At 47.3% G+C, this 24,792-nt stretch overlaps 5 protein-coding genes across 11 annotated transcripts; 3 read left to right on the forward strand and 2 right to left on the reverse strand.

Annotated features, from left to right (window-relative positions):
• Window positions 1–1,193: 1,193 nt before the first annotated feature.
• Window positions 1,194–5,530, forward strand: ImpE1 (Ecdysone-inducible gene E1). Of its 2 annotated transcripts, XM_031979710.2 has the most exons (7): window positions 1,194–1,434; window positions 1,529–1,660; window positions 2,437–2,712; window positions 2,771–2,941; window positions 3,748–4,164; window positions 4,768–5,022; window positions 5,383–5,530. In XM_031979710.2, exons 1-7 carry the CDS (start codon window positions 1,275–1,277, stop codon window positions 5,400–5,402), a joined length of 1,431 nt encoding a protein of 476 aa, XP_031835570.1. In that variant the 5' UTR covers window positions 1,194–1,274; the 3' UTR covers window positions 5,403–5,530. The 2 variants fall into 2 exon arrangements, with proteins under 2 accessions (XP_031835570.1, XP_076222614.1); XM_076366499.1 differs by lacking the exons at window positions 1,194–1,434; window positions 1,529–1,660 and adding an exon at window positions 1,792–2,107.
• LOC116428275 (uncharacterized) lies at window positions 5,516–9,772 on the forward strand. The gene is made up of 4 exons (XM_031979702.2): window positions 5,516–6,488; window positions 6,555–6,912; window positions 6,965–7,555; window positions 7,643–9,772. The coding sequence occupies exons 1-4, from the start codon at window positions 6,320–6,322 to the stop codon at window positions 8,559–8,561; spliced, it is 2,037 nt and encodes a 678-aa protein (XP_031835562.1). The 5' UTR covers window positions 5,516–6,319; the 3' UTR covers window positions 8,562–9,772.
• Culd (CUB and LDLa domain) lies at window positions 9,680–16,928 on the reverse strand. Of its 2 annotated transcripts, none has more exons than XM_031979770.2 (11): window positions 16,421–16,928; window positions 15,352–15,676; window positions 14,684–14,853; window positions 14,098–14,321; window positions 13,515–13,869; window positions 12,940–13,146; window positions 12,291–12,410; window positions 11,979–12,212; window positions 11,662–11,836; window positions 11,063–11,310; window positions 9,680–11,000 (listed from the first exon to the last, which is right to left on the reverse strand). In XM_031979770.2, the coding sequence occupies exons 1-11, from the start codon at window positions 16,440–16,442 to the stop codon at window positions 9,868–9,870; spliced, it is 3,213 nt and encodes a 1,070-aa protein (XP_031835630.2). In that variant the 5' UTR covers window positions 16,443–16,928; the 3' UTR covers window positions 9,680–9,867. The 2 variants fall into 2 exon arrangements, with proteins under 2 accessions (XP_031835630.2, XP_076222610.1); XM_076366495.1 differs by having other exon boundaries at window positions 11,662–11,851.
• A 533-nt stretch (window positions 16,929–17,461) lies between these two features.
• On the forward strand, window positions 17,462–22,034 carry Mlf (myeloid leukemia factor). 5 transcript variants are annotated; one of them, XM_076366501.1, is made up of 7 exons: window positions 17,476–17,915; window positions 18,440–18,635; window positions 18,730–19,018; window positions 19,098–19,239; window positions 20,198–20,293; window positions 20,743–20,803; window positions 21,037–21,207. In XM_076366501.1, exons 1-6 carry the CDS (start codon window positions 17,863–17,865, stop codon window positions 20,762–20,764), a joined length of 798 nt encoding a protein of 265 aa, XP_076222616.1. In that variant the 5' UTR covers window positions 17,476–17,862; the 3' UTR covers window positions 20,765–20,803; window positions 21,037–21,207. The 5 variants fall into 5 exon arrangements, with proteins under 5 accessions (XP_031835571.1, XP_031835574.1, XP_076222616.1 ...); XM_031979711.2 differs by lacking the exon at window positions 20,743–20,803 and having other exon boundaries at window positions 17,462–17,915; window positions 21,037–22,034; XM_076366502.1 differs by lacking the exon at window positions 20,198–20,293 and having other exon boundaries at window positions 17,482–17,915.
• A 244-nt stretch (window positions 22,035–22,278) lies between these two features.
• On the reverse strand, window positions 22,279–24,000 carry LOC116428307 (uncharacterized; the record flags this gene model as incomplete). Its single annotated transcript, XM_031979769.1, has 4 exons — window positions 22,279–22,786; window positions 22,878–23,432; window positions 23,510–23,699; window positions 23,783–24,000. Coding segments are annotated over 4 exons (1,143 nt in total), but the record flags the coding sequence as incomplete, so codon positions are not given.
• Between the last annotated feature and the right edge of the window lie 792 nt (window positions 24,001–24,792).

Raw genomic sequence — 24,792 nt, forward strand, 5'->3', positions numbered from 1 at the left:
CAGTTTTCCACTGGAAACATTCCACATTTTTCAACGAGATATAGAAGACACTGTTCGAAACTGATTTCACGATAATTCATAGATAAATTAAACGTCAGAGCTATTTTATTTAAATATTCCCTATAGCAACACAAAGCTTCACTTAAGATACCAAATATTCAACTTCATAGTTTTACTGCGTCAAATCAAGTGCTGACTGAGTCACCTCTCGAGTGCAAAGGGTTAACATTCGTCCCCTTTAACTTTGCAGTATGGCTGAATATATTCGTCTTTCTGTCTTTCGACGCATTTTCGAATTCTCTGCATTCTATCGAACGATAATTGATTGAGAAAGATTGAGGAAGATTAATTGTCTATTTCCCCTATCCCCCATCCTCTCACTGAGAGTCACCTCTCGAGTGCAAAGGGTTAAAACCTAAATGAGCGCAGTAGCAAAGGACAAACAGCCGCATCCTCCATCTTGGTTCTTCCAAGAAGCATAACCGCCGCGTCTAAGATTCATTTCACAAAATTCCACCGCATAGAAATGAAATCTACGCGAATGTTCGTCCGCATTGTTCCGTTTCCATCACGCCAGGTCAATAACATCGACTGTCATTATTTATTTATATCACATCCTATAGTTTCACTGTATCAAATCAATTATCATTCGTCCCCTTTAACTTCGCAGTATGTCTGAATAAATTCGTTTCAAAATTCCATCGCACAGAAATGAAATCTACGTCAAATTAAGTGGTGACTGAGTCACCTCTCGAGTGCAAATGGTTAAAAGCCAAGAGCGCGCAGTGGCAAGGACAAACAGTCGCATCCTCCATCTTGGTTCCTCCAAGAAGCATAACCGCCGCGTCTAAGATTCGTTTCAAAATTCCATCGCATAGAAACGAATTTCACCACGCCAGGTCAATAGCATCGACCGTCCCACAGTCACCGACGCATCCCGAGGAGTCTCCTTATCCCTGCAACATTTTAGCCCGTGGGGTTCGCCTCTCGCGCTCGAGGCGTACGGTACGAGGATCGCGATACCCGATGCGTGACGCGTGACGCTGGACATCGTGTAGCCATCCGCGAGAAAAAGAACGCGCGGGCTCTTCCTTTCCGTGTTTCCATCGCGGCGCAGGTGGTTCTTACGGTAGTCTGCGCCCGTCCCGTCGCGCCGCGCTCCTCGTCGGTGAACGAATCGTTGCGACGACTCTTCCGGCGAGCGGCGGATGACTAACGGTCCGCCGGTCGCGTCGGATCGAAACGAAACGATTATGGTTGCGCGTTAACAGGACATGGTCGCGTGCTCCTCGGCGACGGGGAACGTTCGCCTCGGGGATCGATGCTCCGCGGACGAGGATTGCCTGTCGAGCATCGCCGGCAGCCACTGCCGCCTCGGCCGCTGCCGCTGCACGCCGTACTTCGCTCGGTACAACGAGACGCATTGTCTCGAGGGTGAGAATCGGTTGTCCCATTTCCACTCCGGTTCCCAGCCCGTCCTCGGCGAGCAACGAATTAACGAGATACTTTCGGCGTTCCGTTGAAACAGCGACGCTCCTCGGCGAGGAGTGCTCCGTGGACGAGCAGTGCTCCCTGAAGGTGGCCAACAGCAGGTGCGTCGACGCCGTCTGCGGCTGTAGGTCCGGCTTCCTCCAGTTCCGCCGGCACACTTGCCTCGCTCGTGAGTAACACCCTCGGCGGTTCGTCTCCTTTGACACGTTCCCTGCCAGACCGTTCTTCGAAGACCCTCCGTTCGGGCCGCGCGGGGCGTATGCGCATAATGAGTGCATAAGGAATTTTTAAAGAATTCTTCATTTTATAATGATAATACCAAATAGCTTGAACGGAAAGTTCAGCGTGGGGCGCGTACGCCCCACGCGGCAGGGAGCGTGTTAACCCTTTTAGTGCCAGACATTTTACGGAGTACACGCGGAGAATGCCGGGCCGATTTGATATGTGCGCTAGTATGAATAGCTTTACAAGGAACAAGATTCCGATTTGGAGGAAAATTTTACTATTTATTCTTCTGAGACTTAACACTAGGTTTGCGGGCATTTATTCTACACTTCATTCTATTATTCCTAAAAGATGCTCGTTTATGTCGATTGTGGAAACTGGAGATTTGATAGTAGGTGTGATACTTTGATAGTTTTAAAACTTTCAAAAATTAACAATTATTGTTCGCTCCATGTTGTATAGATAGAAGTAATAGAAAACTAAATTAAAAATTGAATTTTCTTTTTAAATTTCATCTACCTCTTCGAAATACTATGTGATACCTATTTTCCAGATATCATTGAAATCCTACTATTAGATGCGAAGATATTACACGTTTTCTAAAAAGTGCACGTTTTTCATACTTCACTAATTTTCGCCTGTACATGTGAGTTAAGCTCATGATGTTACCCGCCGATAGTGTGTTAACATCGGACGATCGATTCTCTTCTGGCTTTTCAGCGGCGAAGCTCGGCGAGGTCTGCTACGACCACGGCCACTGCAAGCTCTGGCAGGAGAACTCGCACTGCGACTTCCTGATACCCGACCTGTTCGGTCGCTGCCGGTGCACCGCGCCCATGAGACGGGAGAACGACATTTGCCGGCCGGACAACCTGATCAGGCCGCCTCCGCTGCGCGACCCGACGATCGCAGCGGCTCCGGCGGAGACAGCCTCGGCGATCGACTCCGAGGAGGATCGGACGACTACCGTGTCCTACCATCGACAGGAGGAAACAGGTGAGACTTGGAACCATGAAGTAGAAACGATTCGATTCTTCGATTTCCTCTTGCGCAGGCGTTCCGTTTCCTTGGAACAGGGACGACTCGGAGAACGAGACCGCGACGCAGCTCGCCGACGCTGCGGACGACAGCATCGTCGTGGACGCCGTCGAGCAGGGATTTGAACAGGAGATGGAACAAGAGATAGGACAACAGGTCGATCAACAGGCAATCGAGTGGAGTTCGGGTAAAGAGACACTAGCGAAGGGTTGATGTTGATAGCGTGATTTAACACACTGAAGGACGGCTAAATTTCAGCTACTAAAAACGCGAGCGTCGGTTATAATATTAAATATTTCAATGAATCTTAACCCTTAGCACTCCAGATGGTTTTGTAATCTATCAGCAACTGCAACTAATTCTTATAGTGTCTCTAGTGAAAATGAGAGATGCTATAGCGTTCCTTCAATGTTTTACTTTCCTTCTTAGTACAAAATTTGGATGTGTGGAAAACCTGATAGTTTCAGGGTAGTTTCTTTAAGATTCATTGGAATATTTAATATTCTAACTGGTGCAATATTGGAGCCTACAGAGTTCAAAGGGTTGAAGAAACTACCCTCGAATTAGATACTATAAAAATTAGTTAGTGATAGGTTACAAAACAACCTAGAGTGCTAAGACATTTAGATTTCACCGATTTTACCGAGGCCGACAGGTGAGCGAGAACTGTAAACACTTGGAAGTACCGTAAAGCAGTCCCTGAAAGGCACTTTTTTGGCTAAATTCATGCCACAACTGCATTATCTTTCGTTTGTAACGACTTTATAGTATCGGAATTGAGTCTTTCAGAGAATTTTATTACAAAAAGATACAAATCGTTCTACAAGTCAAATGTGAATATTGAAAAATGTTTTATACATATATTTTAGGAAAAGTGGAGTATAAAGGCGATTCAATTACGTTGTCTATAGGGAATTCTAATCGAAATTTTAAAAACATTCATTTGACTGGTCGCGGTAGGAATATTGTTAAACGAGTCTCCTCGCGTTGCAGGTGCGGAGAAGACGGACCGACGCGAAACGAACGGCGCGACGGCCGTCAGTCTAGGCCTCGACTGCGCCTCGGACCTCGAGTGTCGTCTCGCCGACCCGTACGCCAGGTGCATCGAGGGTGTCTGCGACTGCGGATTCCGCGGGAACTCGAGCTGCTCCGCGGAGACCAGAGGCTGCGTGCCCGGCACGTTCCAGTGCAGGAGCACCGGGATCTGCATCAGCTGGTTCTTCGTCTGCGACGGGAGACCGGACTGTCCGGACGCGTCCGACGAACGGTGTTCCGGACGGGACACCGAGTGTCCGTCCGTCGCGTTCCGCTGCGGGGACAGCGGGGTCTGCGTGTCGAGGGCGACCCTCTGTAACGGCATCCGCGACTGTCCGCACGGCGAGGACGAGCTGGCCTGCAACGACAGACGAAGCAAGTCCTTTTGTTCTCCCTCTCTTCTTCCGCGTTCATTCTTCCATTGTTCTGTCCTCTTGCAAAGAAAATAGCAAAATATAATGTAGGACTAATTTTATTTAAATCCCACGCGTTGTGGTGAGGAATAAAAGAGAATTAGACTCGCTAGATAACAGTAACAGATACTTTATTCTATTATAACTCGCTGACTCGCTAACTGTTACTAATTCAAAACGTTCCACTTTGTGTCTCGCTCAAAAGACGCTCAACTGGGCACTTTTTTTTTAATTTGATTTCTCTTGTGGGAGATGCCTGTACCAGGGATATTTGGTCCCATTTACCAGGATTTATCTAGAGAGTTTTAGAGTGCTGTTGCGTCATGAGTGCTGGGATATGATTTTAGGTGGTTCCATGTGGTGTGGTATCAGGGTGAAACTTTCAAAAAATCTGATGTCTTGAGAGGTAGGAGGTGGATTGGGGTAGGGGGTTTAAGGTGGTCTTTAGGTTGTCAGCTTTAGCGTCTTCATTTTGGGGCGGAGTGGGTATTCGTCTTTTGTGTAGTTTCCTGTGTTTGCGATGAATGAGTATTCTATTGTTCTATCCTCTTGTTTCCTCCCGCAGAATGCCCGGACGGAGTGTTCAGATGCAACAACGGCCAATGCCTGCCGGCGTACGAGTTCTGCAACGCGGTGGTTTCCTGTCGGGACGGCAGCGACGAGCCGAGAGGAGCGTGTCGGACGCGGAACCGCGGCAGACTGTCCGCGAGACATTGCCCGTTCGCTTGCGACAACGGCAGGTGCAGGTCGGACGCGATCGCCTGCAGCGGCCGCGACGGTTGCGGCGACGGGTCCGACGAGAAACGTTGCTCCGTCTGCAGTTAGTATTTTGGGTATTTTGTTCTTGTCGCGTCGGCATCGTCGGTGTCGTGATTATTAACCCTTTTAACTCCGTAGGCTCCAATATTGCACCAGTTGTAATATTGAATATTTTAATGAATCAAAGAAGCTAGCCTAAAATTATTAGATTTTCCACACATCCAAATTTTGCACTAAGGAAAATAAAAGATCTAAGCATTTGTAATTTTCGGTAGGGATACCATAAAAATTAGTTGCAGTTGGTGTCACAGTAGAGCCTACAGAGTGCAAAGGGTTAAGAACTAAATCCTACGGGGTTAACTATCCACTCGTTCCACGCTTCTCACGACAGAACGTTATCAATGTCCGTTTCTCATTTCAGAGTGCATGCGGTTCCCTTAACCGAACCGGAGCGGAGTGGCGGTACCGGTGATAGAGAATCAAAAATAGTCCGGTGCACGTTTCGATATGGTTCCCGTTAAAGCGAACAATGCCACAAGTTCCTACGCGTCAGGGGTGCGAGATGCGAGTGTCATTTCCCGGTTCCTTGAACGGACTCGAATTCGAACGCGCGCGGCCGGCTCGCTCGAAAGTTCGCGGAGCGGAGATCGATGGTGCCGTTTGGAAGCGACTTATTTCCGGAAGGGGAGGAGTCGCGGAATCCTCCGATCGCGCATCGCTTCAATCCCACGCGGCCGCATCGATCTCCGTGCTCATTCGGTTCGCCCTTTCTCGCTGCCGTTCGACTCGATTCGGCCGCACAGCGATCGCGCGTCGCGTCCGTCAGTTGGGAGCGTCAATTCGGCCGAGCCGTGTGCGTCGACGCGACGGACCGCGACGCGAGAGTTCGCAGTCGATACCCGAAGAGCTGCAGCGTCATCGTCGCTCCGTCGATTCTCCCGTTCGCGCTCAACGTCGCTCCCGTGGATTCACGTGTCGGCCGTATCTCTCGCGCATCGACTGGCGCGTCGGTGATCGGCTAGGCCGGAGTTGTCCTCGCGTTCCGTCGCGTTCAATTGAATAATCTCCGCGTAATCGTGTTAATCTCCTCGCACAGGGGACGGTCGCCTTTTCTGGCCAGTCCGATCGAGGCTTCCGGATTAGGCTCGATCCACGAGGTGGTTCTCTGCGGCGCAATAAAACGAGACACTCGCGACTCCATGTTTTGGTCGATAGCGAGCGGAGGCGCGTCGAGGTAGCCAGCGTGGCGGTGGCGTGAACGATGACTACTGGCGGCCGTCGCGCGAAATCGAAGGTACTCCACTCGGGATGGTGCACGAGGGTAGGTGAGGCCGCGGACCGATCGAGGCGGGCGAGCGATGCCGCGATCGCGGTACGTCGAGTACGCGTACCGGCGGCCAGGCCTGGCGTTGCTGTTGCTGCTGCCGGTCGGCCTGCTGGCGAGCCTCTACGTGGCGTCGTTCGGCGAGGACTACGCGTTCGAGCCGCGACACCCGGGCCCGTCCAGGTGGTACAACGTCGCGGAAGGTGCGTACGGTACGATAGGATAGGGCAATAGGAGGAGACGATCGATCTGACGGTCCGCTCCCGCAGAAACGATGGACGGCTACCTGGTGTGGAACCCGCGGTGCCAGATGCCCTCGAAGGAGCCGCTCGACCCGGCGGTTCGGCCGTACGTGAGGAAGGAGAAGTTTGAGAGCTGCTCGACCGACCGGCCGATCACGGGGCTGGCGCGCGAGGAGAACGGCACCGTCGTCCTCTTCGTCGACACCGCGGCGACGGCGTTCCGAGCGGGCGCGCGGTGCTGCTGGTCGGCCGTGCTCCGAGCCGCCAACGAGTCGTCGCCGCGGCACGCGCCGTCGGCACGCGCGCCGCGCTCCTCGCCGAGCGACGGTCAGAGCGCGGACGGCAAGAGGAACGGCAAGCGGAGCGCGGTCGACTCGTCGATTGTGTAAGTGTCCCGGGTAGATGGAAGGGAACAGGATTGAGCGACCGTTTTTCAGGGTGAAACGGTGCGAGCGTTTCGAGGGGAACACCACGCTGCCCGACGGCATCGAGGCGGCCATGGTCTCCTGCAGCCTGCAGCCCTCCGGCAAGCCCTTCTATCGGAACGTGCACGCGGTCCTCGGCCTCGACAAGGTGCGCTCGCGCTTCCGTCGCAACGACACCGTTGCCGGTCCCCTGACGAGGAAGCTGAGCGTGCTGATGATCGGCATCGACAGCGTCAGCAGGCTCAACTTCCTGCGCAGCGCGCCCATCACCGACAAGTACCTGCGCGACACCGGCTGGGTCCGATTCAACGGCTACAACAAGATGGCGGACAACACGTTCCCGAACCTGATGGCCATCCTGACCGGCCAGAGCCTCGCGCAGTCCTACTCGAGGTGCAAGCCGACCGTCCCGTACGGCCTCGACCGGTGCCCGTTCCTCTGGCGGAACTTCCGCGACGCGGGCTACGCGACCGCCTACGGGGAGGACGAGACCGGTCTGAACACCTTCAATTACATGAAGGTCGGCTTCGTGGAGCCCCCGACCGACTACTACCTTCGGCCGTACATGCTCGCCTGCGAGAAACTGCTCAAAGTGAGAAAGAGGTACGAAACAGACCGCTCGCATCCGAACGAGATGCAGGTGCGAGTAGGATGAACGAGCGCGAGTACCAGTACGAAACGTGTTCCCAGATTCGGCCTAAAATACTGCACCGGACCCGAGACCAGCTTCGACAGGATCCTCGACTACGCGCTCGAATTCGCTCGGACGTTCCTCGGCCTGCCGTTCTTCGGCTTCTTCTGGACGTCGAGCGTCAGCCACGAAAACGCGAACGGCCTCTCCTCGATGGACGCGCGGCTGCACGGCAAACTCCGGTACCTGGAGCGCGAGGGCGTGCTGAACGACACGATGGTCGTGTTCCTGAGCGACCACGGGATGCGCTGGGGCCCGATCAGGAACACCTTCGTCGGCTGGTACGAGGAGAGGCTGCCCTTCCTCTACCTCTGGCTGCCGGAGTGGTTCCGGCTCGAGAGGCCGGACGCGTACTCCTCGCTGCGCGGCAACCGGCATCGCCTCGTCTCGCCGTTCGACCTCTACCAGACGCTCAGGGAGGTGCTCGCCCTGTCCGGCGGTGAGGCGAGCCCGTCGCCGGCGTGCCCCGACTGCCGCAGCCTGCTCGGCCCGGTGCCGCGTCGGAGGGGCTGCGCCGACGTCGGGATCTCCTCTCACTGGTGCGCCTGCACCGCGTTCTCCCCCGCCGATCCGCGCGACCCGATCGTCGAGAAGGGCGCGCGGGCCTTTCTCGAGCACGCGAACGCGCGCGCCGCGTCCTACAAGGACGACAAGGGCAGGCGGCTGTGCGCGAAGCTCCGGCTGAAGAAGGTCCACCGGGTGGATCGCGTGACCGACTCCGCGGATTCGAGCGGCCTCGCTTACTTCTATCTGATCCAGCTGCTGCCCGGCGACGGGAAGTTCGAGGTCACCGTGCGATACCACGAGAACGCCAGCTACACCGTGTCCGACCACGAGGTCAGCAGAATCAGCTCGTACGCGCTGTCCGCGAAATGCCTGGACCGCGGGCTCAAGCTTTATTGCCACTGTATCCAGTAGAACCGATCCGACGCGGTCGTCCGAGCTGCGCCGTGTGTTTCGCGGAGTTCTCTCGGGCTCGTGAACGATTCCGGTCTCGATCTCGATTCGCCCGTACGCGTACCAAAGTGCCAAATTCGATCGACGCGCCCCTGTCGCCCTGCGAACCGGTCAAGCGCGTCCAACTCGCGGACGAGAATCGAACCGAGCATCGAGACTCACCCCGTCCACCCTCAACGCAACTGTCAAACATATCGAAACGTGACGTTCGCGTGAACGAATTCAACGGTGCGGACGCATCTTTATCTATCCTTAGAGATATACAGGCTGGCTCTGAAGTGTGCCGCGCGAATGACAGAGCGTGTACGATACGTCAGACTGGCAATGAGTGAAGATATACTCGGTGCACAGAGGTTCTCGATAGTTTCCGAAGTGAACGGTTTTGTTTCAAGAAATACACAAATTCGGAACACCGGATTATTATTACCCAATCGGCAACTTCCGATCGTTGATATCTCGATAACGATTTACGAAAAACTTCATTTCTATGGTTAAACGGAGTCTCAACGTGGGCTTCGAAAATATGGAGAAACTATAGGGTTCTATTTAAGAATGATCACGTGATCTCTGCTGGACATTTCAAGGTCATTTCAAGGTCACGGTTAAATATCTCCCACCGTGATACGTAGCATCATTTCGTACCCTGTAACTATTGTTCGACAGGTTTGTTCGTCAATGACAGTTTTCGAGGAAAATTGATGTTCTTGATTCGGTGGTGATACTTTTCTAGCTAACTCGATGATCTCGATTCGCTGCCCATTGTTTTCAAACAGAATTTCTATCCTCGCCTCGCAAACCATCGACTTTCGAACGGACGTTCACCGACGTCCATTTCGCTCGTCAGTTCGGCGAGTCGTACACGCCGTACCATCAGCGCGGTGCATTCCCGAGACACCCTTGTACATATATTTACACGTCGCACGCGTGTCGGGAGACCGGCCCGCGAATCCGCGACAGAATAGGTACGTAGACGAGACTCGTGCGTGGGTGCGCGCGCGAGAATATATTTTATTACGTCTTTAATCGTTCTGAACCTGCAACGATGGCGCGCAACGACAAAGGAAGTAACGTGGACAGAGAAAATGTATGGGATAGTTTATGGAAGCGCGTCGCCGCCGCGCCCCGACGCGACGCGACGCGCGTACAACAAATAAAACATGTTTTGCAATCGACGTCCGACGTGCGATCCTTCCGTCCTTGGAATCGGCTCCTGTCCCGTTCGCTCCGCTGTCTCGCCGAGTCCGCTGGAGTCAGGGAGTCTCCTGGATCAGTCGGAGCGGGTTTCAGAATTGGCTCGCGAGATCCGCTCGATCCGGCGGATAGTCGGCTCGTCGTCGAGCGCCCGTCGCCGCATCGCGTGCCTCGGCGTGCCGAACAGCATGATGGTGACCGACTGCTTGGGCGCGTGGCCGTGGGCGACCGCCACGCTGCGCCGAGCCAGCACTCCGTCGAGGACCCTGATGCCCTCGTAGAGGCTCTCCAGGTCGCAGCTCGAGTAGCGGCGCGCGCGGCGCCGCTGGCCGCAGGAGTCGATCAGAGTGGGGTCCGAGACGTGCAGCAGGGTCCTGCTGCGGCCGACCTCGAACTCGCCGTTGCTCAGCTTCTCGTAGCTGCTCGTCGAGCCCATCCTGCCGACGGGGCCGTCCCGCGAGCACACCGAGAACATCCTCGCCGCGGGCCTCTTGAACGTGCCGCACGGCGAGGAGCTCGCCGTCGAGCAGCCGCTCCCGCATTGCCACCTGCCGGCCCTGCTGCCGAGCAGCCTCACGATCGCGCTCTTCGACCGGTGCGAGTCCTCGGGCTCCTCCTTTCCTGCTACCTTCGAATCCACTGTATCAACCGCGTCCTCCTTCTCTCCGTCCCGCTTCTGAACGAAGACGCGTCGACGGACCGACGGCCAGCCGCGCGTCGCGTCGGCGTCGCGAGCCGTCGCGCATCCGCAGGCTCCCTCGCAGCAGCAGCCGGACTGCGGCGCGCTGTCTCCGTTAGCGACGACCTCGCCGGCGAGCTGTCCCTCGGCGGGTCGGCGGTTCGACGCGAGTTCGCCGCTGCCTGTGCCGCGCTCGCTTTCGCCGCGCTCCGAGGCGGTGTCGCTCGAAGCAACGCGCGAGCTCCTGGGCTGCGAATCACAGGAATCGGCCGTGCGGATCGGACTCGAGGTCTCGCGATGCCGAAGATACGCACCGAGAAGCTCCGCGTCGATCGACTGCGACGAGCGGACGAGCGGCTCCGGCGTCGACTGATCGCAGTCCGACAGGGACAGCGAGAGTGTCTCTAGGCGACGGGGCCGATCGCGGCCCGGTCCTTGCTCTTCGTCTTCCTCTTCCGCTTCTTCTTCTTGAGCCGCGTTCGCTTCCCTCTCGTCTCGGCCGTCAGATACGTCCTCGTCCCGGCCTGCGCCTGTTGGTGCGATAATTGTCAAGCGGAACGTAGCAGCTGCGTAGTGAGACGAGGATACTCACTCGAGTGCGAGACACTCGCGTATGCCAGCGCGAACTTCCGCGATATCGACCCCGGCGGAGTGACGTACGGCGGCGGTGGACTGTCGGGCAGGCACGTCACGCGCCTCCGGGGCGGACCGAGGTCGACGTCGGCGTCCCCGTCGGCGTCGGTGTCCGCGTCGCCTTCCGCCTCGCCGCTGCTGGTCGATGTCGGCACCGCTGCTCGGTTCCCACGGCTCGTGCTCGCCGACGAGTGACCACCCTCCAACCTGGAATCGTTTGACACGTTGAGTGAGGCGCCGATTTTGCTGTACTTTCCGCTCAAGCAGCGCGAGAATTGCCTGAAAGTGCCATTCTATTTATTTCTCTTCCTTCTAATTATTCATTCTTGTGTTTATTACTCGCCTAAGACTGAAGAACGTTATTTAAAGTTTCTTTTTGTAAAAGTAGCAAAGTGACAAGGTCAGCTTCTGCATTGAAACGCTTGGCATTTTTCAACTGATTTGCAAAAACCGGTGGGACTCGAACGGTTAAGTTAGAGCATTCCGAGGGATTCGACTCATACGGGTACCGGAAATGGGAAGATTTCGTAGCAACGAAGCGAGCAACGGATGACTCACGAGCATCCGCGTCCTGGAGAATTCGAGATGCACTGATCCCTGGCGTAGGTCCTCCTCTTCTTGCGGGCCAGGATTTCCGACTCGAGGCCCATCTTGACCACCTCGTCGTATCCGGGCGGAGCCTCGTAGACCGGCGGGTCGTCGGACACCGCGATCTCGTCGATCCGCGCTCCGTCTGCAATATCGAATACTGTCCAAAGTCGCGGTGAGAAGTCGACGAGGATCGCCGGTCAACACGCATCGTTTGCTCGTCCGCTATCGCCGGTAGTTAGCGAGTCGTTCGACTTGTACGTAATCTGAACCGGTCGTTTCCCTACCTAACAGCTCGCTGATCGTTTGCAGCCTCGACTGCAGCTCCCTCTGTTGCCTCGCTCTAGCTCCCATCTTGTACAGCAGAACGATCAACGCCGAGATCAGGACGATCAGGCCCAGGCTGCTCGCGACGAACACCAGGGTGGCCGTCTTCAAGTCGGGATACCGGTCGATCTTGGGGAAGTAGTAGTTCGCCTTGTTCGAGTTCCATTTCCGATCTCGCGGTTCCACTTCCCAGTCTACGGGAAGAAATCGGTTCAAGCTACAGTAAAAACCGTTCGACGGACGTTCGACCGTTGGTATCTCGGAAATGGTACCTCGGAAACAGGTCGCCGGCTCGTCGCTGTCGTCTCCGCAGTGGTCGAAGCCGTCGCAGTTCAGCTGGTTGGGTATGCACCTGTGGTTCCGACAAAGGAAGTCCGATCCGGCGAAACAATCTGAAAAAGCACGATATTGTAGGAGTTATTTTCATTTAAATCCCACGCGTTGCCGTGGCGAGGAATAGAAAGAAAGAATTAAAGTACTTTATTCTATTATAACTCGCTGACTCGCTAACTGTTACTAATTCAAAACGTCCCACTCTGTGTCTCGCTCAAAAGACGCTCAACTGGGCACTTTTTTTTAATTCGATTTCTCTTGTGTGGGAGATGCCTGTACCAGAGATATTTGGTCCTGTTTACCAGGATTTATCTAGAGAGTTTTAGAGTGCTATTGTGTCATGAGTGCTGAGATATGATTTTAGGTGGTTTCATGTGGTGTGGTATCAGGGTAAAACTTTCAAAAAACCTTATGTCTTGAGAGGTGTAGGAGGTGGATTGGGGTAGGGCGTTTAAGGAGGTTTTAGTCCGTCGCACTATGACCTCGCCCGCACGCACAAACCATTCATCCCATACTCAGTCATTTGAAAAAATCCTACATCAACGTTGGAAGTACTGGTATTCCACGATGCATCGATGGTACTCTTACCAGTGTAGCTGAAGGCTGCGTAGGCGATCGCCAAATGAGACGAGGCACCGAACGTTCCTCGGAGGCTGACGTGGAAGCCGCTGGTAACCGGTGCTACGTGCTCCCTGTACCTCGGTGGCTGCACCTGACTCGCCGGGTGTCTCAGGATCTCCAGCGGCAGGAGCACCGAGGTTGGACCTTGCCTCACCACCAGCTCCGTGTTGCCGGCTGAAACCAGGGAATCCTCTTTGCACTCCGAGCAATTTCTGATGCGACCTCTAGGCAACTCCGAGTCATTTCTATTAACCAGTTAACTCTTCGACGAGTATACACGTCGTAAAGCTTGACGTGATACTAATTCTTTCAGCGATGAATTCTTGATTTTTTCACATAAACTGCGTTCTCATCCTGCGCTCGACGAGTACACGCTCCATTGTTTCATTTTATTGGGCGCTGAACCAGAGGTTGTTCCAACTAAATTCCACAGTTAACTGGTTAAAATACTAAATATTCAACTTCACAGTATTGCTGCGTCAAACCAAGTGACCGAGAGTCACCTCTCGAGCGCAAAGGGTTAGCTTCCATCAACTGCTCACCCATGTCCGCGAACGCGACGACTTTCAGGTACATGTGCGTCTTCGCGTGCAGGAAGTTCTTCGGCGGTCTGATCAGCCAGACGCAGTCGTACGTCTTCACACCCTCGCCGACCATGTCCATCATGGTGATGGCGCCGCCGAGGTTCTCCACGTAGCCGCCGCAGTCGGTGATCGGTTGCACGGACTTGTCGAAAGCGTGGCCGATCACGAACGAATAAAATGCCTTGTAGCCCAACCCGGTGCCGCCGTTCGCGTAGAACCGAATCAGCAGCGACGGGCCGGAGCTGACGATCACCGGTGGACGGAACCTCGCGCCGCTACTCACGTCCAACCGTTGCCCGTTCCAATCGTAGAACTGCAACGTCGAACGTAGATCGTTGTGTTAATTGTCTTTGCAACTCTTTATTTTAATTAGTTGAATAACTTCTATTAACATTCTTCTTTATATACATGCATTCTCTCTCTCTCACATCCACACACACCTCATTCGCTCGGCCATACGCTCACTCAGGCGCGCTAATTTTGAACGGTCGACGGGTTGCAACGTCGGGACGCAAACGGTGGAGGAACGGTGTCCGCTTACCTCCATTATCGACACCGTCGCCAATTGGAAGTCGCTGAACAGCAGCCTGATGCGACAGGACGGCGCTTCGCTCGGGCAGGCGACCACGTACTCGAGGCCCAAGTCTCGAGGATATCGAGCGGGGAAGAACGGGGACGTCAAAATACCACCGCCGGTTCCGTTCAGCCCTTTCGCCGTTAGACCCGTCGCTGTCGATTCCGTGCCCCTCAGGTGCAACCTGTTCCCTGGGAAACGAGACGCTTTAGCTCTTGCTGCTTCAACGGGTGAAGCTAAATTATATATCAATTACTTGAACAGTGGAAGAATAGAAACTACGTGCTGATCTCTTGGTGTTTGAGGAATTGAATCATTTGTTTACGACTTAGAAACGAAACGCTTTAGCTCTCACTGCTTCAACAGATGAAGCTAAATTATATATCAATTACTCTAACAATAGAAAAATAGAAAACTACGTGCTGATCTGTTGGTGTTCGAGTAATTGAATCAGTTTACGACTTAGGCTTCCAAATATGAAACTTTCATCTCGTCGAAATGTCGACATTCGTCCGCAAAGGGTTAAACGGTGTCAAACGATGCGCGCGCTTACTCTCCGCCGTGTATTCGAGCGTGAACGCATGCTTCCGCGACTGACTGTAGAGAAGAGTGATCGAGAGGGTCCTGGTGCTCGACCTGTATGTGATTGGCGCGTACAGGCCGCAGAACGGTGTTCCGGACACGTCCTCGTACGGTGGTTCCGAGATCCATACGTAGTCGCATCTGAAACGGATCCACTGTGATCAAACCGGTCACGGTTACACGTTAAGTGCCACGAAAATCTTGACCGTTTTTCTGTAGAGTTATTCCTTTGTAGAAAGACAAGTAGACACAATTGTTAACTATTTGGCGTTGTAATCCTTGCATTACACTATTATCAATATAGTTACATTATTAAATATTTTCATTCTATATTGGTTATCTTGTTACTACTGTGACTGACATGGCGCTTAACGTGTTAAGTTCAACGGGTGGTCTTAAAGCATTTCTCATACTGAATTCAAATGTGCCATCCATTCTTCCTCATAGTCCTTGAGATAATTCGTTTCTCAATATTAAAAACTTGAGTTTCTTCTCAAAATTAATTTTCTCAAGAACTACTGATGGAGACAAATGGATGGCAATAAATACCCGTAAACCTAGTGTTAAGACCATCCGTTAAGACTTCTGTAAAATCCTGTTGACCAGTGCAATTGCCAGTTAGGGGACAGCCGAGACTACCTGCAGGGGCTGTCCATCGTGACGCTGCCATCGCCGCAGTGATGCGACAGAGTGATACTTTGGAAGGTGACGATGATCACGCAGGACGGACACGTAATCAACTCGAGGGAGCACTGAGCGTGAGAGCTGTTGTTCGCGTAAATCCGCGTGCCATCCTGCCTCGCTTCTGTCTTGGCGAACGAGACGTTCCTCGCGTACAGGATACCCTTTTCCCCGAGTTCCAGGTACAATCGACGTCCGTTATGCGCTCCGCAGATGTCTTCGTTGCGGACGACGTCGCCCTCGGTATTCGCGACGACCAGCCACCATAGGATCACTGGAAGCGCTGTGAACATTGACCAACGTTAGTTTACTATATACAACCTTTATGCTACGACTCCCTAAGAAATTTCTTTTTCCCCTTTTCTATTTTTTAACCCTTTGAACTCTAGGCTCCAATATTCCACCAGGAATAATATTAGATATTTTAATGAATCTTAAAGAAATTACCCTGAAATTATTCAATTTTCCACTGAGAAGGATAATAGTAGAAGAAATGTTATAGCATTTCTGATTTTCGCTGGGAATACTATAAAAATTAGTTGCAGTTGCTGATAGATTACAAAGTAATCTGGAGTGCTAAGGGTTAATAGGTATAATCATATAGATACGTTTTAAATAATAATAAATTTGTCACAAAATAAGCATTACTTCACTAAATTTGTATTAATTTTTTATTACAAATTTTGGGGCCTCCCTATATTTTAATAGCTATAATAATATAGACACGTTCTACATAATAACTTCATAACGAAAGAAACATTACTTCACTAAATTTCTATCATTACATTACGATGTGAAATTTATTTATTCATAGATATTATGCAATAAATATTAATTTTTTATTCCAAATTTTGCCGCCTCCCCGGAGCTGCGTCAGCCAGGTTGGAAACCGCGGCTCTAACCGATCCGCACACGCACACGACTGTACAGCCACACACCATTCGAACGCACTCTCCTCCGACACACGTTATTTCGTCGACCGTTTAATCCAAACGGGGATCGTTCGGCAGATATCAGTAACACTTACCGAATCGGAAGCGACGATACATCTTCTTCCGTCGGAAGAAAATGTTCTTCTGTCTCTCGAGAAACCTATCGCGATTACGTGCATAATTTCATTAGTCGCAGCTCTGTTACGTACCTTCTTATCATGGTATAAAGCATTTTTATGGTATCCCGCGCGTTCAGTCTCCCCATCTTCGGACCGACGAACAGAAATTTTACGTAATTTTTGGCCCGCGTTCCTGTGCACCCTCCGACTCGTTGACGCGCGCACGTGTATCGATCGATCGGTCGATCTCGAGTAGATAGATCGTTTGACTCACTTCTTCTATTTACCACGACAGTTCCTCCGACGGATCGTACTATTAATTATAAACGAATTATCGTGTCACTGTTAATTCTCCGAGTCAAAATTTCAATCGATTTCGAGATTCCGCTCGTACCGGCGTTGCGATCACCGACGCAAATCGTAAATCGCAATTACACTCGAATCACAACGATGCGAATCACCATCGAACGTTCCCACTGGCGCGCCTGCGTACGAGCACGCTTTCGAATTGCGACATCACGTTCAACGGTGAAATCGTTACTTTTCGTACTGTTCATGAAAAATATTTAAAATATGACGTTCTATATTTTACAGTATTTTTCAACCCCTTAACTATAGGCAACTCTCTGTGCTCCCGCGTCCAACATCCCTGTCATCACGTTGAACGTGACTTTAATGGTACGCATCATCACAAATGGTGGTTTTTTATTTTTCTAGAAGTTTTCATGGTTTGGTTAGGTATCGCTTGTATTCGGAAACGTTTCTTTTTCGTGTTTTCATAAGGATAATGTGCGCAGTATCATTGCAGGATGAATTGCAACGTATCGAGAAACTTTGATGATCCGTTGTCCTCTGTCGGTTACCACGCGAACGACGAAATCATTGATCACGAACTAGGGAATTTTTGACAGGGATACACAGTGCTCTCGATGGATTTTGCCGTGGATGGCGCCAGGGATCTTTTTAGATATCGATATTGTATGGATAAGTTGAATTCATTTTATAGGACTTTAATAATTCTCTGTTAGTTAAAAAGGAATATTTGGTTTTGATGGTTTTTTCTCTGTATAATGGGCTGATATGAATAATTTGATTTATTATACACCATGGAGTATAAAAGCTTAAGAGTGGGCTCTCGTTTCAGCTGGTGATCTTCGAACTGACGGAAAAAGGATAGGCTACTATGTATTCGTTTTGTTCGTGTTCGTTTTACGTTAGATAAACGGTGGTGCTAGACATTGTTGGATATTTGATGTACGTTTGCGTCCGATCCAGAAGTTTCCAGAGCATTTGCGAAGATAATTTCTCGATAAGAACCTAAATTTCGCTTCGCAAAGCATTATCAGTTCCCTCGATTCTGTTCTGTCGGTCGTAAGTTGTTCTCCGTAGAAACAGTGTCAGAGCAACTGTTTTCCAAAATGCCCTTGTTCGGATCACTGATGGGTGATCTTGACGATGATCCTTTTTTTGGGTAAGTGGAACCGACTCATTGTATTTGTACGAACGTTACATACACGATTAATAATTCTTTCGCGAATTATTATTTGTTTCTTGCGAAACGTATTTTCGAACTTCGCATTTACACAATTAATTGCAAAGGTCATATATATATTATAATTTATGAGGTAAGATTACGTTTCGAATAAAGTATCGTTGCCGAACGTTTGTTTGACGAGTTGCACGAATCGATGCAATTTACGAAAATATTGGAATTGCGCGACACGTATGACAGCGTTATTGGAAGTTTCGATTGAAACATATTTTCGTCGACAAATATATTTATCGGTGAAAATATTTTTGGGTAGGGTTAACCGCGGGATTTTGACAATTGAGGGATCAAAAATTTATTCAAACTTCAGACTCAATTTGTTTCCATAGTGATTCGTTTGTGTTTTGCATTTACTCAATTGACATGGTTTATTAAAATTAAACAAGTTATGGAGATTTTGCCGCAAGAAAACGAGATTTACTTAAATCTTCAATTTTTCATTGCAGATCCCAAATGAGGTCCATGAGACAGATGAATGATATGATGAATTCATTGTTTAATGACCCATTTGGGATGATGGGTGCAAATGCTATTACAAACGGAGGACATAGGGGTAGGAACCCTCAGAACAATCTTCAGATGACACCATTTGGATTTCCACCTATGCCATCGTTCAATATAAACAGAATCTTTACAGACTTCGTTAGTAACTTAATAGCCTTACATTATTGAAAATATAAAAAATGATTGAGAATATGAAACGTGAAGATATAGCAATTTTTTTGTTATATTTTAGGATAATATGGGACAAGGTGGAAATTGTCATTCGTTTACTTCAAGATCGGTAATGACTATGGGCAATGGTCCTGATGGTCGTCCACAGGTGTATCAAGAGACCACATCGACAACAACTGCTCCTGGAGGTGTAAAGGAGACAAAGAAAACAGTTTCAGATTCTCGTACTGGAGTTAAAAAAATGGCTATTGGACATCATATTGGAGAGAGAGCGCATATTATGGAACGCGAACATAATGTTCGTAGTGGTGAACAGGAAGAACGTCAAGAGTTCATTAACCTTGATGAAGGTATTCTATTTTTGCATATATTGCTAAGATATATTCTTTTTGAGAAAATCAAAATTGACTTATATATATTATTTTTTAGAGGAAGCAGAGAGTTTCAACAACGAATGGGAATCGCGCACTCGCAATGCAGCTGGCGCCATTACTAATTCTCATTATGGTGGCCATGGTCATAGAAGCCGTCCTGATCATAGACAACTTGCTCTGCCTGATCCATCAGGAAGGTGAGTCTACTAAACTTATAATCTATATTCTAAAGAAAATCTTTGGAAAGTATTCATTAAAGGTAGGGTACCTTTCCAAAAAGTTATGGATCAGTTTCAATTATAGGAAAAGAAACAGAAATTAATTCATTTATATAATGTGGATGCATGCAGCATGCAACTATAAAATAAAGTACAAATTTTTCATTGGTGTCTATATAATGCATATAAGTGTAGTACTGTTACATATTTTGGTAAAGTGATAGTGCGTTAAATATACATATGATAATAAAACGTAGACGTAAATTTGTAGAACATATAACAAATATCACTTATACAGAAACATAACTGACAAATTCAAATTTATACAGTGGGTTTAAGAAATCCAGAAGGCGAACCAGTAAAAAAAAATGAAGGGAGAAACAGGATCACATCATGCTGTCACTTCTACCTCACTTCGTGCATTTCCTATCAAAATTTTGTATCAACCGTTAGAATAAAATCATGCATGACTTAATATTTATTTTCGTGTCTTTAAGTTCGGTATAGCATGTTCGATAGCTGTACTTGCATTATATTATTTTGTGATATTCACATTTTTCAAATAATAACGAAAACACTACTGTCCTTTGAATTTATCGTTCATGTAACATTTCTTCATTTCCGCGTACATCATTATGGTAACAAATTATTAACCATTCCATAGTGAAATTGTACATGAAAAATTGAACGACAGTATCTTATGTTTAGTTGCATAAAAAGTCCAAATTATAAGAGGTATATAAATAAAACGAATATTACAATAAACCACATAACGTTGTACTTGATTTTCTTCTTTTAATTTGCGTATTATCGATGTCTATAAAGGTTGCGCGATTTATAGAAGTTTCGATTCATTTCTCGCGGTTAGCTTTATTTTCTGTCGCTATTTGCCATTTCGTTTTCATAGTATTTATGCGCTTGTTATGTGCTTTCATAGTCGATACTCTAATTCTTCAAGATGGACACCTTCTTCCAGACGTAGTATTAGATCACCACCTACATCTAAAACGTACACTTCTCCTCATACCTTGAGGTAAGTTCTATACACGTTACTTTCCATAATAAATAGATTTTCAATCAACAGTTCAATGAATGTCCATGTGTTTATACATTAAAGGCGATAATGTATCCAACAAAATAATTTAAGTATACATTCATTCATAAAGTAATTTTCTATATATAAGAGTATGCAATTGTAATGTGGTACATAGTATATGGTATTGGTATATAGTAGCAAAAATATGGGCTTTACTTGCTGCATGATTAATTTATTCTTAAGTTTATTAGTATTGCGCTGTCTAGATCCCCTACTTCGCCTGGTACTTCATTCAAGAAATTCTGTTATATGTTTCTTCCCATGTCTACATCAGATACAGAGAAATTAATGGCTGTATTAATCAGATTTTTTTAATCATTTATCTTACGTTACTCGTAATGTGGCAAAAGACATTGGTATGGAATATACCATATTGTGTATTGCAGGTACAGCCGCAAATATAAATAAAGTAAAAGAATAGTACACAATGGTGACACTTTATGCAACGTAAGTACGTTGCGATCAATTCTACATTACTTTTAATCAGCAGTGTAATTTTACTTATGCATCTTCTATGTAAATTAATTAGTTTTTAATCGTATTAAAAACTTGCAAAATACTTTTCAAATGTTGTTTACACATGGACTAATCACGTAACAACAGGGCAATATTTCTTTTATATTTGTTCGACTGCAAAGCAAATAAAACAAACTAATTCCCGACGGTAAACATGTTCACAGTTCTGACGTATCCGGTCGTAATAAGTCTGCTGCTTCGCCAGCTAAACCAGCAGCAATAACAGCAGCAGCAGCAGCAGCAGCAGCAACATCGGCAGCAACATCAGCAACAACAACATCAGCAGCAACAACAGCAGTAACAACATCAGCATCTACTGCAAATGCAACAGGAAATCGAAAACGTGAACATACGCCGGATATAAAAGTTAGCAAGAAGCGTCACGCAGTGTCAGATAATAATATTTAGATCTTCAAAAACCATTTAAATTATATTCTGATAATACTGCAGAACCTCGGTAAACTCGTTGTTTAAACTAATTTATTGGAAACAGTAAAAAAAATGATTCACTCTTTCTGATTTGTAAAACTAATATTTTATGTAAGCTTTTTTCATATATCTTATCAATTTTAATAAATCAGAGTATCCTCTGATCGAGTGCCCGATCAACGATAAAATTTAAATCTTTAATTGATATATCATACATTCACGTTTACCGAAGTTCCACTGCAATTATTTTCCATTTTACACATAGACCTACTATTTCTTAGCATCTATGTGGAAAGCATAAATATATGTAGAGATTCTGTGGAACAATGTTTAAGGATGTAAGAAGTGAGTAACGATGGACAAAAAGTATATTACGTTGATTTTTAACGTGTATACAGATACATCATCAAAGGACTGTTAATTGATTATTGTTTTTCCGAAAGTTTAGTTTGTAAGTAATAATAACTGACTCGATAAAATATTTTGTTCGTAATTGAAACGATCGTTTAAAGTATTGCTTTTTAGGATCTGAAGTATTTTATCTTCATAGAGATCTTATTGTCTAAGATTAAGTTCAAACAAAATTCTTCTGATAGTCGTATTCTTTTTGGTACAAAAAAATATATTTAATCTTAGAAATGTGTTCTTCAAGAGTGTACTCAACAATGCCAAGTATAAGAAGGAACATATTTTGGGGTAGTGTATTTATCAATAAATTAGTAACTACATGAAATTGTTTCCCTTGTCACTGTTCATTCAAATACAAAAGATAGATTTAGTATAATTTGGAACCCAGGCTTCATAGTAACAATAAAAAGATCTGAATAATATCAAATATCCCTAATACAATAAACTTTCCCTGAAATTATATATAAGCATTAAACTAATTTAGCCTTATTTGGCACTGTTTTAATGGAAATATCTAATACCCAATAGCTTCTAATATTTCACTAAACACTAATAATAACATGTGCAAATGATAAAATAAAAACAATTTATATAATTGATACAAAGCATTTTTGAATGTTTAACAAATCATTCTCGAACGATTGTAAACATACCCTTCAACATTTTTTATCGAACCATAAATTCAATGTTACTGCGCAAAATACAATATATTTTTATTTAAGATTTCTCTTAAAAATATTAAGCTCTATATAATAACAAGAATAAAATTAACTTTTACAGTACATAGTGATAAAGCATTAACACGGCAGTAAACAGAAAAAAGTAAGTAAGAGGAAAGCCGACAAAATAATGACATGTTTCATCTCGTTTACACCTCTCAGGGTGGATTGACGTCTGTTAATTGTCCTCTGCTAAAGTAGATATTCTTTTGTTAATAGCCAGGAGTTGCGCCACAAAGGCAGAATCGCTCATGACCACTGCAAGAGCAGAAAGTACATCTTCCAATGTCTCCTGTGGCAGATTTAACTGCCGAGCACACTCTCCAATAATTTCCATCTCTTCGGCATCAGGATCGATCTAAAACCAATATTTTATCGTTTACAAATAAAGAATTATATAGATGTAAAATGTAAACTTTATCACAGCATTACACACACAATCGATTTACCTTTGGTGAACTGCAGAATTTGTTGAATGCCATTTTGATCCTTTTTTTACCATTACTAGTCTGATAAAAAATTGTAAAAGTCTGTGCACTGTTCATATCTAGTATAACAGGGAAATACATGCCAGCAGTAACATGACCTTTTGTGTCTCTTGCGAGGAGACTTCTGAAGTTATAAACCAAATTTCTACGTTCTGTAACATCGATAGCAGTTAAATATGGCCTTGCTACATATATAAGAGCAACTTGTGTTCTCTCCAAGGCATCGGGGTGAATTTTCCTCTCATGCCACTCGACGTAATCAGGATCGTTAGCACACAAAAAGTAGTTGTATTCTTTTTTACAATCCGGTTCATCCGACTGAATAAACCAGCCTGTATGCGGGTATAACTTATCTGCCATTACAGTAATGACTCGGGCTACGTGATATCCGGGATCAAGGAGCATAACACCTCGTCGCCCGTTAATTTCAATTTTTAGGCACACTAGGACATGCTCTTTCTCACCACTGTCTGCAGCGGGTGGTCCACCAACGTAATTAGCAACATTGCAAATAGTCTTGAAGTAAACATTTTTTCAAATTAGTACAAGTCTTAAATGTACATACATAGGTTTGTACAAAGCATAAAACATACCTCCTCACAGGACACCAAATAGAGGCCACTTGATATACCAGGAAATCTTTTATTCAAACCCCTTAACCGATGTAATAACTCAAATCCCAAACCCACACATGTCTGATGTTCTGTGGTTATGAGTGGTTGATATTTACGATAAAATCTGTCCAATACACTTTCACCGCTCGCAACATAGTCCTTGTAGAACCTATTAAACACGAAACAGAATACTTTACTAGCCGATTCCTATGTAGAAACGAATAGAATTGTTTTACCCATTAATATACTCACTTCAGGAAGTTGCCAATGGTATCATAGCGATGCTCACGCAATAGGTGTTGCGTTTCTAATTCAACGCTGCCTGCTAGTTCCTCGTACAATTCAACCGTTGACACGGTTAGGGCTGGTGACTCGTAATGGGCCCAAACCGGCAGGGGTAGCGGCACACCCCTGATCCAGGGCCCGCGTGCCTGCCCCTGTGGCTGGCACCATATGTCTGCCGTCTCGAGTCAACTTGGCCATTCGCTTCCCCAGCGGCCAACCGTTGGCACGAAGCCATGCTCATCCCTGCAGCTGCTTATTGGCTCCACAGGGCTCTCTCCGTGTTTTATACTCTTCTCTCGCTCTGTAAAGCAAACATTTCTCAGAAATTGTTTCAAACGCCTCTTAAGAGCTACTTATGTCACCCTCTAATAGGATATTGTCTGAAGATCTATATCGTCCCTACTTAATCTCTCTCGATAAGAATATATCGGGCCTATAATCTGACAACTAATATCTCAAACGCTAAATCGATTTACCGAAAGTCCACTGCTATTTAAGGACACGAATAAGTACGGTCCCGTACGATAAAATTTGCGAAATAAGCGCGGAGAGTCGGATCGGCTTTGTCGTTGGTTTGGTGTCCAACATGGCGACAGTATATACGCGTCTATACGACCAAATAGATGTATGGCAAGCCACGTGTCTACCGCGACCTTCGTCGCACGATGTTATCAATTTTTTTTACCAATGTAAATCACCTTGTACAGTTATTTCAACGGTGAAAATTACCGATACCTATCGATATACACGAGTGTCATCAACCTATCACATCCACGTTCCCCGTTGTCCAACAATTTAAAACCACGATAAAAAGTGACACAAACAAACGGGAAACGGTTGTTCAAACGAAAACCGAAGAATAAATATATTCGAATACCTCGACGGTACTGGCATTTATTTCAGAACGAGAGAAAAACTTTAAGCTTGAATCACAACGCGAACACGGGCAACCCGAGACGCTCGGAACATTTGTTTAC

The sequence above is a fragment of the Nomia melanderi genome, chromosome 4, assembly GCF_051020985.1.
Source record: "Nomia melanderi isolate GNS246 chromosome 4, iyNomMela1, whole genome shotgun sequence".
NCBI classification, from domain to species: Eukaryota; Metazoa; Arthropoda; class Insecta; order Hymenoptera; family Halictidae; genus Nomia; species Nomia melanderi.